Source organism: Oncorhynchus masou, chromosome 5 (assembly GCF_036934945.1).
Source record: "Oncorhynchus masou masou isolate Uvic2021 chromosome 5, UVic_Omas_1.1, whole genome shotgun sequence".
In the NCBI taxonomy this organism is placed as follows: domain Eukaryota; kingdom Metazoa; phylum Chordata; class Actinopteri; order Salmoniformes; family Salmonidae; genus Oncorhynchus; species Oncorhynchus masou.
In genome coordinates, this window is record NC_088216.1 from 32,312,288 (window position 1) to 32,329,358 (window position 17,071).

The 17,071-nt window shown below is 41.3% G+C and overlaps 1 protein-coding gene across 1 annotated transcript; it reads right to left on the reverse strand.

The window, feature by feature from the left end:
- Nucleotides 1–1,196: 1,196 nt before the first annotated feature.
- Nucleotides 1,197–16,393, reverse strand: slc22a7a (solute carrier family 22 member 7a). The gene is made up of 10 exons (XM_064965324.1): nt 15,950–16,393; nt 12,471–12,574; nt 11,789–11,943; nt 11,069–11,237; nt 8,936–9,059; nt 6,840–6,949; nt 6,091–6,305; nt 4,150–4,258; nt 3,638–3,844; nt 1,197–3,425 (listed from the first exon to the last, which is right to left on the reverse strand). Exons 1-10 carry the CDS (start codon nt 16,322–16,324, stop codon nt 3,350–3,352), a joined length of 1,644 nt encoding a protein of 547 aa, XP_064821396.1. The 5' UTR covers nt 16,325–16,393; the 3' UTR covers nt 1,197–3,349.
- Nucleotides 16,394–17,071: the final 678 nt, after the last annotated feature.

Genomic DNA, 17,071 nt, shown 5'->3' on the forward strand with positions numbered 1-17,071 from the left:
CTGCTTTTCCTTCTGTGAAAGGCCTGTCAACTCTAAGACCTCTCCATCACGGTTGACAACTCCACGGTGTCACCCTCCCAGTGTGCAAAGAACCTTGGCAGGTTCGTGCTCTACACCTTCCGTAGAGTAAGACTTTTCCTCACATAGGAAGTGGCATAGTTCCTAATCCAGGCACTTGTCATCTCCCATCTAGACTACTGCAACTCTCTGCTGGCTAGGCTCCCCGCTTGTGCCATCAAACCCCTGCAACTTATCCAGAATGCTGCAGCCTGGCTGGTGTTCAACCTTCCTAAGCTCATCCATTTCACCCCGCTCCTCCACACACTCCACTGGCTTCCAGTCGAAGCTCACATCATCTTCAGGAACCTGGTGCTTGCCTACGGAGCAGCAAGGGGAACTGGACTTCACCTTCAGGCTATCCTCAAACCCTACATCCCAACCCGAGCACTCCAATCCGCCACCTCTGGTGTCTAGTCCCTCCCACCCCTACGGGAGGGCAGCTCCCACTCATCCCAGTCAAAACCCTTCTCTGTGCTGGCACCCCAATGGTGGGACAAGCTTCCAATAAAGTCAGGACAGTGGAATCCCTGCCCATCTTTTGAAAACGTCTGAAACCTTACCTCTTAAGAGTGTCTTAAATAATTCTCATGTGTGAACTTCACGGTGAGATGAATCGCGCATCAATAGAAGAGTATGGGTGTCAGCTTTACAGCTGAAATCGTTAATGGTGAAATAGCCATGTCATTGAATTGCAATATAACAACAAAGAAGTTACTGGAAACAATAAACAGTTTTTTTCCCCTTGGACATGAGAACAATAGGTCCTGTATTTTTTTTTAACATGTTGCGCGACGTCTCCGATGGCTCGGCAACAAAAACAATAACAACGCTGGTGTGGAGGGGCGGACGTGGCGCTGTTTCCACCTGCTGCAAATTCCATATTTAAGGAAATGTGCCCCATGAGGGGTAGTGAGCCAGAGAATGTCATTGCCTGTGCTCTTAAGGTCGTACTGCCTTAGTTAGCGACCAGAATCACACCTACACCTATGGATTCAAACGGTATGGCTAGAGAACTACAAGGATTTAAATATGATTGTAATTTGGCGATTGGAAACCACAAATGCATTAGCACCTCTAAGAAATACAAAAAGATAAGTATTTAGTATTTTTTGAGAATATTATATTGTTGATACAGAGTCAAAAAAAAGGTGGATTACATCATGACCAAGTACAATGGTTTGTTACAAAGGCATGACATACAGATGAAGTCAGAAGTTTACATACACTTAGGCTGAAGTCATTAAAACTTGTTTTTCAATCACTCCACAATTTTCTTGTTTAACAAACTATAGTTTTGGCAAGTCGGTTAGCACATCTACTTTGTGCATGACAAGAGTCATTTTTCCAACTATTGTTTACAGACAGATTATTTCACTTATAATTCACTGTATCACAATTACAGTGGGTCAGAAGTTTACATACACTAAGTTGACTGTGCCTTTAAACAGCTTGGAAAATTCCAGAAAATTATGTCATGGCTTAAGAAGCTTGATAGGCTAATTGACATCATTTGAGTCAATTGGAGGTGTACCTGTGGATGTATTTCAAGGCCTTTGCTTGACATCATGGGAAAATCTAAAGAAATCAGCCAAAACCTCAGGATAAAATTGTAGACCTCCACAAGTATGGTTCATCCTTGGGAGCAATTTCCAAATGCCTGAAGGTACCACGTTCATGTGTACAAACAATAGTACGCAAGTATAAACACCATGGGACCACACAGCCGTCATACCGCTCAGGAAGGAGACACATTCTGTCTCCTAGAGATGAACGTACTTTGGTGCGAAAAGTGCAAATCAATCCCAGACAACAGCAAAGGACCTTGTGAAGATGCTGGAGGAAACAGGTACAAAAGTATCTATATCCACAGTAAAACGAGTCCTATATCATTATAACCTGATAGGCGCTCAGCAAGGAAGAAGCCAATGCTCCAAAACCGCCATAAAAAAGTCAGATTACGGTTTGTAACTGCACATGGGGACGAAGGTTGTACTTTTTGGAGAAATGTCCTCTGGTCTGATGAAACAAAAATATAACTGTTTGGCCATAATGACCATTGTTATGTTTGGAGGAAAAAGGGAGAGGCTTGCAAGGCTCCACTCGCCGTGTTTGGAGGAGGAAGAAGGATGAGTACAAAGAAGGATGAGTACATTCCCAAGAACACCATCCCAACCGTGAAGCATTGGGATGCTTTTCTGCAAAGGGGACAGGACGACTGCACTATATTGAGGGGAGGATGGATGGGGCCATGTATTGCGAGATCTTGGCCAACAACCTTCTTCCCTCAGTAAGAGCATTGAAGATGGGTCGTGGCTGTGTCTTCCAGCATGACAACGACCCGAAACACACAGCCAGGGCAACTAAGGAGTGGCTCCGTAAGAAGCATCTCAAGGTCCAGGAGTGGCCTAGCCAGTCTCCAGACCTGAACCCAATAGAAAATCTTTGGAGGGAGCTGAAAGTCTGTATTGCCCAGCGACAACCCCGAAACCTGAAGGATCTGCAGAAGGTCTGTATGGAGGAGTGGGACAAAATCCCTGCTGCAGTGTGTGCAAACCTGGTCAAGAACTACAGGAAACGTATGATCTCTGTAATTGCAAACAAAGGTTTCTGTCCCAAATATTAAGTTCTGCTTTTCTTGATGACATAAGTATTTTATCAAATACTAATGAATGCAATAAAAAAATGCTAATTAATTACTTAAAAATCATACAATGTGATTTTCTGGATTTTTAATTCCGTCTCTCACAGTTGAAGTGTACCTATGATACAAATTACAGACCTCTACATGCTTTGTAAGTAGGAAAACCTACAAAATCGGCAGTGTATCAAATACTTGTTCTCCCCACTGTATGTAAACTTCTGACCCACTGGGAATGTGATGAAAGAAATCAAATCTAAAATAAATCATTCTCTCTACTATTATTCTGACATTTCACATTCTTAAAATAAAGTGGTGATCCTATTTAACCTAAGACAGGGAGTTTTTACTTGGATTAAATGTCAGCAATTGTGAAAAACTCAGTTTAAATGTATTTGGCTAAGGTGTATGTGAACTTCCGACTTCAACTGTACATGAGTTACACATCTAATTAATATAGACAATACAATAGTGACATATACAATAGTGACATGCATGATACATGATATAGTGGAAAATATCCATCATTCTAACATTTTTAGGATATGACCATTGTAGGAAATAATTTTTTCCAATTCAGAAGTTTGGGGAGCTTTCAGGTCAGGACTTGGTACTGGATTTGAATGACCAGCAGCAGCCTTAGGAGTTATCTCATGCTGAAGCTACCGGTAGTGAGTTTATTTCATTCAACTCAACCATGGCATCATTTCTAGATGTGCGCTTATGCCTACCAAAAAAAGGGAAAACAATTAGGCACCTGAACTCGTCATATTAACATGAAATATTTTTACAGTAGCTAATAAATTGAGCAGCAATGGTTGCCAACAATCATCAAGCAAGTTTGAACAGAATCTGTCACACTTTTCAATTGTTTATCCCAGTCTGTATTTACGGACTGAAAACGAGAGCTTATTATGCAGAGAGTGTGTTTGACAGTACCTTCCCTCCTCTACGTCGAGGATGTTTTCCGGAAGACACAGATTCATGGTCTCGGGCAGCAGGAAGACCACACAGCCACTGCCAATGGCGGTGGCAGCGAAGATAAGTGGGGGCGTGAACACCCAATAGTCCTCCAGCAGCATGACCATGGGGACCAGTGAGCCCCCCATACGCCCGATGAAGGAGGTGTAACCTAAACCACACTGTCTGTAGTAGGAGGAGAGTGCAAAGGTCGTGTTACCACAGTCTATCCTGGGGTCTCATTAAGAAAAGTTTCCTAGTTTCTTACTTAAATTTCACAGTCAACTCTTAAAATGTGAGGAAACAAATGTATCCATAGTGGACAAAGTAGACTCTGTGAAGCAGAATTGAGAAACGCAGAAGACTAAGAATGACAAAGGTTTGAGAATGACCAATCAGACAGTTCAACCATCATCCAAGAATTGAAGGTGATATAGGAGTAGTGTGCATATGCATGTAAGTTATGGCGCTAGTTTCACAGTCCCACTTACCTGAGAACGGTGGGATAGAGCTCCGCTGTGTAGAGAAAAGCTGTAGTGAAAGCAACTTCTGAGAAACCCTTCCCCACCACAGCTATGCAAGTGCGAACCAGGGCATTTTCTGGATGAAGAAACAAGAAGGATAGGATAAGAACAGGGGCGTTGTGATCCCCAAATCTGACGTGCCACAAAGTATGTGAGGATGGCTGAGGGGTGTAAGTTGGGAGAATTTTGTATTTTTTCAAACACATGAAACATCTTTTTCCAGCAATCTAGAGCCGCAATCATTATGCTTAATTCTATGTACAAGAATACGTATTTTTTTCTATATATCTAAGCACACCTCTTTTTTAAAGAAACTAAATATGCTTCTCTGCATCTCTGCAAAATTTGAGAGGCGCACCGCGATGCGGTATGGAGCTTGATTTGGCCTAAGCATACATCCGGAGGCTCCCCAAATTGCATCACACCCTCCATATGAAGCCTCCGACCACATCAAGCTTAAATTGGCTTTGACTTGATTGATAGCCTGAAATAACTTCTTGATAGCTAGTTATGAGGGACGTTCACATACTTTTGTATATAGTGTATCTGGGTGAGCTAAAACCAACTTTACAAAATTGCTAGGTGGCTAGTAGTATTACATTTGAGTAAATTTGACCAAATCACTCACTCATAATGTACCAAGTATAATCTGTTAAATGTATAAATATTATTTACATATTAATGTTTAAAAAAATAATGAAAAACTTGACTAGGGGAACAACTATTCAGAGACTTGCAAAATGTAGATAACCTCTCTCAACAACAATTATACAGAGCAGGCCTGACACAAAATGTAGAAATAGTAGCTTACTTTGACAACAATTCAGTGAATGCAACAAGTATTAGATAGAGAAGATAGAAAACAGACAATTTGAAAAAGTACACAACTTCCCAATAAGATTTGTAGGACAAATGATTCATATTTCACACTGTCACATTAGTGTTTGCATTTAGCCTACAACATGACATGGAGTTTCTGGGAAAACATGACCCCATCCTTTAAAGTAGAACAGAACAAGTAGAACACCCAAATGAGGTTTCTACACATCTCCCACTCTTTGCCCTGCGTCCACTCCGGATGCACACCACTCCCTCTCTTGTGCCCTTTAAACTTCACCAGAGAGTGACCTGCTTTCAAATGATGAGTAACAACTCGGTCCACACCCTTCTGTGTCACTCTGTTGGCTCCCCCCTTCCCTACCACTATAGCCATCACAAAGTGAATGCACAAGGGGCATTTTAAATGCCTTCAGGGACCAGCACCTGCAGTTAATGGGAAGGGCCTTTCCAGGTTCCCTCATACAATGTATGCATTTATGATGGCAATGTTGAGCATCCCCCAAAACACATACTTCCACCATTTCTGCCTGTGTGTGTAACATTCTATTAGCTTTTCAGTTGGTCAAGATGGTCAACTGCTCATTTTCTTGTTGTAATCCATTAAAGCTCTGGAACAGATATGTTTATTCTGCCTGAACTTGGACACTAGTTTGAGGATGTCCTTCCCTGAGCTGTTTGTGGACAGACAATCTCTTTTGACCCTCCACCAACACGCCATTACATTATCTGCAGAAGATTTTACACTCTGAACTCTCTGGAGCTTTCCCTCCATAATGGCCTTGGGGAAGTTCTTACGATTGGGCCTTACTATGCCACAACAATCAGTACGGTGGATGCCCATGAGTGCTCCCTATGGGCATTACGCCTCTGGATAAAAGTCCCAGGATAAGAGAAGAGCAACTGTGATATGCATGTATCAAGTAGAAGAGCAACTGAGTTTTAAACCGTTGCATTGATATTCAATGTCACCATTTAGTATTTTGTGAGTTGTTTTAATATGGCAGAAACTCTTCAATACAGGACCTGAAACCCAAGGTGAGTGTGCATAGAGTATTTTTAATAACCTACCTATGGGGATAGCGGTATTGAGAGCTATCAGCGCTCCCGTTATGATGAGAGACCATGCCTGGCCATTTCTTCGGCCAATGCGATCCAAGGCGAAGTAGGCCCCCACTTTGGCTGGGACTTCAATTGCGCCGTAGACAAAGTGAGTGAGGTACATGTTCAGACCAAACCCTGTAATCTTAAAGCTGATCCCATAGTATGCGAACGACACAGCAAACCTTTTGGGAGGTAAATATAGGTAAAAACATTACTTGCAGTGAGGGCTCGACATATATTATAATCAGTAATTGGGGAAACTTAAAATATGAGTAAGTGAAGGAAAGTATGCAAGGGAAACATTGTATGAGGCAGAATATTTTAATGAAAATGTGTTGAAAGTGGAATCATGGAGATTGCAGGCCTAAACTGGACACAAATGTACATGCATGCACACAAACTACACACACACATACACACACACACACACACACACACACACACACACACACCTATTTCTCTTCACAGCAGTAAGTCCACTCTCGCCCTAGCTTAGGGGCAGGCAGACTCTATATATCTCCAATCAAAGTTATGGGTGGAGTTGTGGAATGATAGACCTTTCAGGCCTAACCTGGAGACAAACACACTCATGCACAAACACACACACACACATTTATTCCCAAATACTCCACTCTCCCTAGCTTAGGGACAGGCAGCTTCTCTAATTGTCTGTCTCTCATCGAAAAGGTCAAGGGTGAAACATTTTTTCCTCATACCAGAATATTCCTGAGCAAATAGTGATTTTCCTGAGCTTGGGTGTCTTGACCAGATCCAAGTAGGAATAGTCCTTATTGGCAACCTCAGAAACAGTTACCTTCCTCAAAGTCTAAGATAAGAACGAATTAGAATATAAAGTTCAGAGATTAATGTTCAGATATATTTTATTAGTCATCAGTAGAATAATTTTGGTCTGTAATGATGATGACATTTTATTCTACAATGCTCAATAGCTAATAAGCAGAGCTTTGCAAAACATATTTTAAAATACAATTGGACAAAATGTAAAAGTTCCAAGACAACTTTTGTACAAAATACAATTTTTCGTTCAACTGTTCAGGATTTATCCATTTGTTCTCAAACACATGTATTTTAAGACATGAAAAAATGATAGTGTTTAGTTTACATTTAATTCAATTATGTATTTACTGTGTCTTCAGAAAGTATTCATACTTATTCCACGTTCTGTTGTGTAACAGCATGATTTTAAAATGGATTACATTTATATATTTTTCTCACCCATCTACACACAATGCTCCATAATGACAAAGTCAAAATATGTTTTTATACATTTTAGAAAATGTATTGAAAATGAAATACAGAAATATCTCATTTACATACCCTGGAGTCAATACTTTGTAGAAGCACCTTTGTCAGTGATTACAGCTGTGAGTCTTCCTAGGTAAGTCTCCAAGAGCTTTCTACACCTGGATTGTGGATTGACATTTTTGATTATTATTTTTTATTAATCAAGCTCTGTCAAGTTGTTTGCTGATCACTGCTAGACAACCATTTTCAGGTCTTGCCATATATTTTATATTAGATATAAATCAAAACTAACTTGGTCACTCAGAAACATTAACTGTCTTCTTGGTAAGCAACTCCAGTGAGATTTGGCCTTTCTGTTATTATTCAGCTGAAATGTGAATTCATCTCCCAGTGTCTGGTGGAAAAAACACTGAACCAGGTTTTTCTCTAGGATTGTGTCTGTGCTTAGCTCTATTCTGTTTTTATCCTGAAAAACTCCCCAGTCCTTAACAATTACAAGCATACCAATAAGATGATGCAGCCACCACTATGCTTGATCATATGGAGTCAGTAATGTGTTGTATTGGATTTGCCCCAAACATGACACTTTCAGGACAAAAAGTTAATTACTTTGCCAGATTTTTTTCTAGCATTACTTTAGTGCCTTGTTGCAAACAAGATGCATGTTTTGGAATATTTTTATTCTGTACAGGCTTCCTTCTTTTCACTATAATGTTGTTGATCCATCCTCAGTTCTTCTATCACAGCCATTAAACTCTGTGACTGTTTTAAAGTCACCATTGGCCTCATATTGAAATCCCTTAGTGGTTTCCTTCCTCTCGGGAGGAAGGACACCTGTATCTTTGTAGTGACTGGGTGTATTGATACACCATCCAAATTGTAATTTTTAACTTCACCATGCTCAAGGAGATATTTAATGTCTGTTTTTAAAAAAATGTATTTTTACACATCTACAATAGGTGCCCCTGTTTGTCATGCATTGGAAAACCTCCCTGGTCTTTGTGGTTGAATCTGTGTTTCACTGCTAGACTGAGGGACCTTACAAATAATTGTATGTGTGGGGTACAGAGATGAGGTAATCATTCAAAAATCATGTTAAACACTTATTGCAAACAGAGTGTGTCCATGCAACTTATTAAGCAAATTTTTACTCCTGAACTTGTTTAGGATTACCATAACAAAAGGGTTGAATAGCCTAGTTATTGACTCAAGAATTATGTTATTTAATATTCATATTTTTTTCATTCAGGCTGTAACACAAAAAAAATGTGGAAAAAGTAAAAGGGTGTGAATAGTTTCTGAAGGCAATGTACATTTATTTTTTGATGGCACCCATGGCTGGGGTCAAATTACATTCCAGGCAATTCAGGAAGTGTACTCAAATTACAATTACAAATCCAATTCCCTTCAATTCTTTTCAATTAGAAAAATGTGGAATTGGAATTCAGAATTGATTGGAATTTAAATGGACCCCTACCCTGATAGCAGAACACTATTACACTGAGAAGAAAGAGTCCCCAGTGTGCACCTGGGTTGGTTGACTCACCTCAGTGTCTAGTTTTGCAGCGTAACCATACTTCCCATTCATTATGGCACACTGCACCAAATACTTCTTTGCCTCCTTCACTTTGCCATTGGCCAGTAGCCATCTGGCAGACTCTGGTATCCACCTAAATTAAGAAAAAAAAATCCTGGACATTATATTTGTCATTATCCACTGCTGTAACAGGATAATATCTTGGACACAAAATCTGAGATTCAAATCATTAGCAAATTGATTCATTAATAAACTTTAATAATAATAATACACTTTAATCCTTCATCAATCACTGTACTGTTATTCATTTTGTTTCATTCGTAACTCTACATTAGATGTACTGCATAACGCTAACAGGTGGGAACACATCATACGTGCATCTTCTTTTCCATTGGCAACTTTCTAATGTATGTAGTTCTGTCCTTGAGCTGTTCGTGTCTATTGATGTTCTGTATTATGTCATTCTGTATTATGTTAAATTTGAGCAAATGTATAAAAACTAAAACTGACATATCACATTTACACACGTATTTAGACCCTTTACTCAGTACTTTGTTGAAGCACCTGTGGCAGCGATTACAGCCTTAAGTCTTATTGGGTATGACGCTACAAGCTTGGCACACCTGTATTTGGGGAGTTTCTCCCATTCTTCTCTGCAGATCCTTTGAAGCTCTGTCAGGTTGGATGGGGAGCATTGCTGCACAGCTATTTTCAGGTCTCTCCAGAGATGTTCGATCGGGTTCAAGTCCGGGCTCTGGCTGGGCCACTCAGGGACATTCAGATACTTGACCCGACGCCACTCCTGCGTTGTCTTGGCCGTGTGCTTAGGTTTGTTGTCCTGTTGGAAGGTGAACCTTCGCCCCAGTCTGCGATCCTGAGCGTTCTGGAGCAGGTTTTCGTAGAGGATCTCTCTCTACTTTGCGCCATTCATCTTTCCCTCAACCTGACTGGTCTCCTAGTCCCTGCCGCTGAAAAATATCCCCACAGCATGATGCTGTCACCACCATGCATCACCATAGGGATGGTGCCAGGTTTCCTCCAGACGTGACAAATAGTTTAATCTTGGTTTCATTAGACCAGACAATTTTGTTTATGATGGTCTGAGAGTCATTTAGGTTCCTTGCAAATTACAAGCTGGCTGTCATGTGCCTTTTACGTCTGGCCACTCTACATTGAAGGCCTGATTAGTGGAGTGCTGCAGAGATGGTTGTCCTTCTGGAAAGTTCTCTCATCTCCACAGAGGAACTCTGGAGCTCTGTCAGAGTGTCTATCGGGTTCTTGGTCACCTCCCTAACCAAGGCTCTTCTCCCCCGATTGCTCTGTTTGGCCGGGCAGCCAGCTCTAGGAAGAGTCTTGGTGGTTCCAAACTTATTCCATTTAAGAATGATGGAGGCCACTGTGTTCTTGGGGACCTTCAATCCTGCAGACATTTTTTGTAACCTTCCCCAGATCTGTGCCTCGACACAATCCTGTCTCAGAGCTCTACGGACAATTCCTTCGACCTCATGGCTTGGTTTTTGCTATGACATGCACTGTCAACTGTGGGATCTTATATAGACAGCTGTGTGTCTTTCCAAATAATGTCCAATCAATTGAATTTACCACAGGTGGACTCCCAAATTGTATAAACATATTTTAGTTTCTTGTTTGTAATACATTTGCAAAAATGTCTACACATCTCTGTTCGCTTTGTCATTATGGGGTATTGTGTGTAGATTGATGAGAAAAAAATGATCCATTTTTGGATAAGGCTGTAATGTAACAAAGTGTGGAACAGGGAAAGGGGGAAGAATACTTTCCAAATGCACTGTATGTCATGGCTATGATGTTATTGACTGTGGGCTATGCAGGTCTTGCTCCAAAACCACTTCTATAGCATCACAGCAAAATTCTACAAGACATTGTCCTTACTTTCTTTAAATAGTCTGTTTAATGAGATTATGTGACATTTCAAGTGTAAAGATGGACAGATTACTCAATTAATTCCCTTCCAACATTTGTCAGAATTATGCTGTCCTTTATAGAGTTGGACTTCATTCCACTTCAATTCAGGAAGTACACTGAAATTCAAGTTCACTTCCTGAATTGACTGAATTGAAATGGCATTGCCGCCAACCTGGAGTTTTTCTAGCCCCATCTTACCACCAGGAGATGATGGCAGCGATGCAGGGGGACGTCACCACCAGCATGAGGTATCTCCAGTCCCGTATGAAGTATGCCAGGAGGGCCAGGAGCATATTGCCCACACTCCAGCCCAGACTGATAATGGTCCCTGTGAAGGTGCGATGCTTAATGTCCGTCCACTCTATACCTGGAGGGAAAAACACAACTGCAACTTACCTCTGTGTACAGTAAATAGCATTTATGTTTTGTCAGGTTAGTCCTTTAGGACTGAATTTGGTCCCATTGCTTTAAAACAACTGTCTGGGATCTGGGAGTCTGTTCAATGGCCATTTCAATTCTTGATGGAGCCTCAAACGGGTCTTTCACTATCATAACCCAAAATATAACGTCTTATACCTTTATTGTTCTCAAACAAGAATGTAAATAAGCCATGTATAGCTTTGTTTAAAAATATCATGTGGATGTCATGGACTGTAACTCCTTGCGTCTGGAGTGCTGTCTATACATTTGAGAGGAGTTACATTTTCCACTGGATATTCAGTCCTTGCATCCATAGCTTTGTCTATAAATTTGAGAGGGGTTACATTTCCCAGTGGATGTTCAGTCCTTGCATCCATAGCTTTGTCTATAAATTTGAGTGTGGCTGCATTGTTGTAGTTTGAACTGCAGATTGCCCCTTTAATCAACACATATCATGTTATAGGAAGCCCGGGTGGGGGTTAAAGATCATGATAGTACTCAGGGCAAGAGTGGTAATGGTCATTCCCGTCAGTGCGACTCCACAGAGGGTCCTGGTCACGGCAAACATGACGTAAGAGACAGAGAAGGCGGACATTGTTCCGAACACGGCACTGGCCACGAAGGACACTAGGATCATGGGCTTCCGACCAAATCTGCAGCAGGAGAGAAAGGGGAAAGAGTCAAGAGTTCCTTCAGCAGTCTTCACTGTCTGAATGTCTGCCACAAAATAAAATACAGAAGTTCAGAGCTCTCTCTCCCCCCAAAAATGATTTTAACCACTAGCCCTAACCCTGACCTTAATCCAAATGTTAACCTGACTAACTTGGTCATCGATTCTGATGGTATCGCACATTTTGTCATTTGTAGCATCTTAGTAAGTAAGGACATTCTCTTTTATTGTGACCATTAGTCTTGCAGCTAATGTACGACTGTCTACTTCTATCGAGACCGTGTTAAGAAAGCAAGGCCAATTTTCTTGTTTCCTGTTGAGAGAGGATAACACAGTTTTGAAACATGGTCAAGCCTATGTTTTGTAAATTATGATTGTATGCAGGCTGCTGTGGTCAAGTGGTAACATGCATGTACTGTAAATGTTGAATTTGGGAACATTAGTATTGATAAATACTTGTCACAGTTATTACCATAGAATAATTAGATTCTAATAGGATAAATAACATACTTATCTGAGAGGTATCCAAATATAACTGCACCGATTGTGACTCCAATGAAAAAGAAAGTAGCAACGGCCTGGTTTAATTTCTTACTGTCACACACCAAATCCCACTGTGAAAAAAATAAATAAACAGGTTCATAAATCAGAATTAACCCCCAGTTCCACAAGCATCCCAAGGTGTGATAGAACAGCATTCAAGACCTTTCACACTACAATGTGAAAAGAAATGATCCAAGCCAGCACAGTTTGGTTTGGGTCAACCATGTAGGGTAAAGACTTGGGCTGCAGTGTGACCATATTACCGCCACACTGGCAGTCATGAGTCATGACCGCATAAAATTCCACATGGCAGTTGAGTCACGGTAATCTCCTCTTATGCACTCTGGACATGCTTTGATAGTACCCAGCTCACTAATGACCATTGTGCCCTAATGGCCTGGTACTCAGTGCTCTATTGTCCCTCTAACCCCTCTGACATCAATGCAAATGAAATAGAAAATCACATCAAACACTTATCAGCAAAACAGTATCATGCTCTCAAAACTCACCTGTGATGATCAATTTAAAGAAAGAAGTTCAACAGCAGGTTGAAACTGAGTGCAAAACATGGTCGTTGTGGATGTTGTTTCAAAGCCTAACACAACCAAATGGACAGCTCTTTCTAAGATGATGATTTATTCAAAACACCCATATGAATATTAGAGCTTATGCAATCGCAATAGGCTTATGAGCTAAAGCCCAAAGAAAACACCCTGAATACATACAGTTGAAGTTGGAAGATTACATACACCTTAGACAAATACATTTAAACTCAGTTTTTCACAATTCCTGACATTTAATCCAAGTAAAAATTCCCTGTTTTAGGTTAGTTTGGATCACCACTTTATTTTAAGAATGTGAAATGTCAGAATAATAGTAGAGAGAATGATTTATTTCAGATTTTATTTCTTTCATCACATTCCCAGTGGGTCAGAAGTTTACATACACTCAATTAGTATTTGGTAGCAGTGCCTTTAAATTGTTTAACTTGGGTCAAACGTTTCGGGTAACCTGCCACAAGCTTCCCACAATAAGTTTGGTAAATTTTGGCCCATTCCTCCTGACAGAGCTGCTGTAACTGAGTCAGGTTTGTAGGCCTCCTTGCTCGCACACGCTTTTTCAGTTCTGCCCACACATTTTCTATAGGATTGAGGTCAGGGCTTTTTGATGGCCACTCCAATACTTTGACATTGTTCTCCTTAAGCCATTTTGCCACAACTTTGGAAGTATGCTTGGGGTCATTGTGCATTTTGAAGACCCATTTGCGACCAAGTTTTAATTTCCTGTCTGATGTCTTGAGATGTTGCTTCAATATATCCACATCATTGTCTCTCCTTATGAAGCCATCTATTTTGTGAAGTACACCAGTCCCTCCAGCAGCAAAGCACCCCCACAACATGATGCTGCCACCCCTGTGCTTCACGGTTAGGATGGTGTTCTTCAGCTTGCAAACCTCCCCCTTTTTCCTCCAATCATAACAATGGTCATTATCGCCAAACAGTTCTATTTTTGTTTCATCAGACCAGAGGACATTTCCACAAAAAGTAAGATTTCTCCAAAAGAATCGATCTTTGCACCTATGTGCAGTTGCAAACCACTGTCTGACTTTTTTATGGTGGTTTTGGAGCAGTGGCTTCTCCTTGCTGAGCGGCCTTTCAGGTTATGTTGATATAGTACTCATTTTACTGTGGATATAGATACTTTTGTACCTGTTTCCTCCAGCATCTTCACAAGGTCCATTGCTGTTGTTCTGGGATTGATTTGCACTTTTCACACCAAAGTATGTTCATCTCTAGGAGACAGAACACGTCTCCTTCCTGAGCGGTATGACGGCAAAAACTATAGTTTGTTAACAAGAAATTTGTGGAGTGGTTGAAAAACGAGTGTAAACTTCCGACTTCAACTGTAGCATATTACGGATGGCAGAAGAACAGATTTACTGAAGATGTATTTTTGGTAATTCCCAGCTGCACATTATGATGGAGCACATGATGACTGGGAATGTGACAAAGTCATAGATCACATGTTATTTGGATAGTCAACAACAGATCTGTTGATGCTCAATCTATCACCCTATCAACTCATCAACTGAATCTCTGTTGATATGCAACAGCTTGATCACGTGAAGGCTTTGGTTGGGGCTACAATTTACGATTAGGGTAAAGGGGGATACCAAGTCAGTTGTACAACTGAATGCGTTCAACTGAAATGTGTCTTCCGCATTTAACCCAATCCCTCTGAATCAGAGAGGTGTGGGGACGCTGCCTTAATCGACATCCACGTCATCGGCGCCCGGGGAAGGTTAGTGGATAGTTAGTTGAATAATTGTTGAGAGTTAATGGAACACCTATAACCTATGTACAAACCATCTATTGCAACATCACAAATACCTCATTACCACAAACCACCACATCGTCATACAATTCATCGAAGATGGGTAAAGCCCTAACAAATGAAAACCAATGGGATGGATACAAATTGTTTTATTCTACCAGGTAAATTGACTGTGAACACGTACTCATTTACAGCAACGAGCTGGGGAATAGTTACAGGGGATGAATGAGACAATTGGAAGCTGGGGATGATTAGGTGATCATGATGGTATGAGAGCCAGATTGGGAATTTAGCCAGGACACCAGGGTTAACATCCCTACTCTTACGATAAGTGCCATGGACTCTTTTAGTGACCACAGAGAGTCAGGACACCTGTTTAACATCCTGGCCGAAAGTCGGCACCCTACCATTGGGATATTGTTTTAGACCAGTGGAAAGGGTGCCTCCTTACGGGGCCTCCAACACAACTTCCAGCAGCATCTGGTCTCCCATCCAGGGACTGACCAGGACCAACCCCGTGTAGCTTCAGAAACAAGCCAGCAGTGGGATGCAGGATGGCATGCTGCTGGCATACTGTACACTTTGTGACATGTGCTGTGGTTATGAATCTGATTGGTCATCTTTTGGTAAAATATGCATGTATAAAAAATTACAATGACAGTGCTATTTATAGCTACACAACAACCATTCTATCAAATATTCAGTTGGAGTTACTGTAGTCATGGAAACAAATGATATTGGGGAAGTTTTACATATTGATCTTTTTTTCTGATTGACAGAAACCACAAACAGTAGCAATTAAAATGAACTGCATATTCACGAAGCATACATTGGGCATCTATAAGCACATTAACATGACATTACATCTCCATAAGGCATCAAACCAACCAGTACAAGTGTTCTGGAGGTAGGAGCTTAGACTGCTAGACCACCATTGTGGACAACAGTGTTCATTAAGAAAAAAAGTAACCTTTATTTAACTAGGTAGAACGGGGTCAGAACGACAGATTTTTACCTTGTCAGCTCGGGGATTCAATCTTGCAACCTTTTGATTACTAGTCCAACACTCGAACCACTAGGCTACCCTGCCGCCTTATTAATAATGACATTACCTGGGTGGCAGTGGTGGATGTGAACTGGGAGCGGTCGTACACCCAGCCGTCCTGGCAAGGCACCGACATGGACACATTGGTGTAGTTGGAGTGGCCAATGTCAAGGGTCACCGGAGTGGCAAAGGCCCTGCAGGAGCTGAAGGAGCCGTCGGCTTCACGAGGGACCCTGAGGGCCAATGTCATGGGGTCGGCCAGGGTTTCGGATCCATCTCCAGGGATCCCGAGGGCGCAGTGGTGCGGAGGCACACCTGAGATGAAGTTGTGCAGGAGAAAGTGGAGGGGGAGGATTACCCTGGGCAAGCAGAGCAAGTGGAGCACCAGGAACTGAAACTTGGAGAAGCCACCCACTTCGTCCAGCACCTCCTCGAACCTCATCCCAAGAGCGTATGAGTGTGCGTGTGTGTAAAGTCAGACAACACAGACCTGTCTTCTCTCCCCCAGGAATAGGAGTCTCTCAATGTGGAGTACCCAACAGAGGGAGGGAGGGTCTTATTCCGTGTAAGTGTGCAAATTGAGGCATACCATAGGCCTTGCTTCTGATTCCCACACTGTCTGTGGATAATCCCAATATAGTACACTACTCATCGTAGTATTTCATAGAACGAGCTTCCGTCGTACGCCTGTTGAACTGTGAGACACACAAACACTCCTTTGTGAAAAATGGTATGCGTGAAATAGTACTCACAGGGATCCTCTTCACCAGAACTTCTCACCTGACCAACAGTGAAAAAGCTGATCTAATACATTAGCTCTGGTAAGAGCTCCTTCCTGAAATCCATCGTAATAGTGCTGGTTGTATAAGATGTAAACTAATGACCAGAGAGAACTAATAATGAAGATGATCCCTGTCGAACTCTTGAGTATACAATGGGGAGAACAAGTATTTGATACACTGCTGATTTTGCAGGTTTTCCTACTTACAAAGCATGTAGAGGTCTGTAATTTTTTATCATAGGTACACTTCAACTGTGAGACAGAATCTCAAACAAAAATCCAGAAAATCACATTGTAAGATTTTTAAGTAATTAATTTGCATTTTATTGCATGACATAAGTATTTGATACACCAGAAAAGCAGAACTTAATATTTGGTACAGAAACCTTTGTTTGCAATTACAGAGAT

Bases quoted from the DNA above. Each gene is read 5' to 3' on its own strand.
- slc22a7a (XM_064965324.1), bottom strand. From the start codon at position 16,324: ATGAGGTTCGAGGAGGTGCTGGACGAAGTGGGTGGCTTCTCCAAGTTT. The intron at 11,238-11,788 runs GTACTATCATGA...TTTTCCCTCCAG, and splicing joins CATTACCACTCTTGCCCTGA to GTATAGAGTGGACGGACATT. The intron at 4,259-6,090 runs GTAGGTTATTAA...TTCTTCATCCAG, and splicing joins CAATACCGCTATCCCCATAG to AAAATGCCCTGGTTCGCACT.